This window comes from Pterocles gutturalis, unplaced genomic scaffold (assembly GCF_000699245.1).
Source record: "Pterocles gutturalis isolate BGI_N339 unplaced genomic scaffold, ASM69924v1 scaffold10046, whole genome shotgun sequence".
Taxonomy (NCBI): Eukaryota; Metazoa; Chordata; class Aves; order Pterocliformes; family Pteroclidae; genus Pterocles; species Pterocles gutturalis.
The window spans coordinates 4,198-5,030 of NW_010103035.1; the positions used below are offsets into that span (position 1 = coordinate 4,198).

At 64.0% G+C, this 833-nt stretch overlaps 1 protein-coding gene across 1 annotated transcript in view; it reads right to left on the bottom strand.

Annotated features, from left to right (window-relative positions):
* The window catches only part of LOC104471259 (glial fibrillary acidic protein-like), a gene marked incomplete at both ends in the record, with an annotated part of 3,082 nt that overhangs the window by 1,880 nt on the left and 369 nt on the right, over positions 1-833 (bottom strand). The window contains one exon of the mRNA XM_010086531.1: positions 32-157. Coding sequence (XP_010084833.1) covers positions 32-157 — 126 coding nt within the window. The remainder of the gene's footprint in view (positions 1-31; positions 158-833) is intronic.

The window sequence follows — 833 nt, forward strand, 5'->3', positions numbered from 1 at the left end:
CCAAGGCCACGTCCCCACAGCTGTCACCTACCGACCCCCGCAGAGCCTCCAGGTCACAGGTGAGGGCCTGGAGCTGGCGCCGGTACTCGTTGGCCTCCTGCTTGGCCGCACGTAGAGCCTCCGCGTGCCGGGCAGCCGCGTCCGTCAGGTCGGCAAACTGGCGGGGGGACACGTGCCATGGGGTGGGACCACGTGGCAGAGGTGTGTCCCAGTGGCATGTGGCATGGGGACATGACCCAGCTCTGCTCCACGGGGGGACATGGCCCCAGTAGCACATGGTGTGGAGAAATGTTCCTGTGGCTGCAGGGTGGTGGGACATGTCCCCCATGCCATGTGTCCCTGGGGACATGTCCCTGCCCCTGTGGCAGGAGGGGACGATGCCCATGGGATGTGCACTTGATGTGGCACTGGGGACATGTCCCTGTTCCTGCAGCAGGAAGGACACATGGGACATCCCCAAGGGCATGTGTCCTGGGGACACATCCAAGTCCCCTGGGAGGAAGGGACAGTGCAGAACGGACGTGTCCCCAACAGCGCGTGGTGCTGAGGACATGTCCCTGCTTCTGTGGGTGGAATGGACAGTGCACGTGGGGCACGTGGCCGATGGTGCGTGACGTGGAGAAACGTCCCGGCTCCATTGGGGTGATGGGACGGTGGACGTGGGACACATCCCTGATGGCAGGGGGGCACGTTGCTGCTTTGCGGGTGGGAGGTATGGTGCTGTGGGTGTTACTGGGGACATGTCCCTGCTCCTGTGGGACGGTGCACGTGGGCCATGCCGCTGTGAACACAACTCCTTAGGGACTGTTCCTATGTGACATACCACGGGGGAC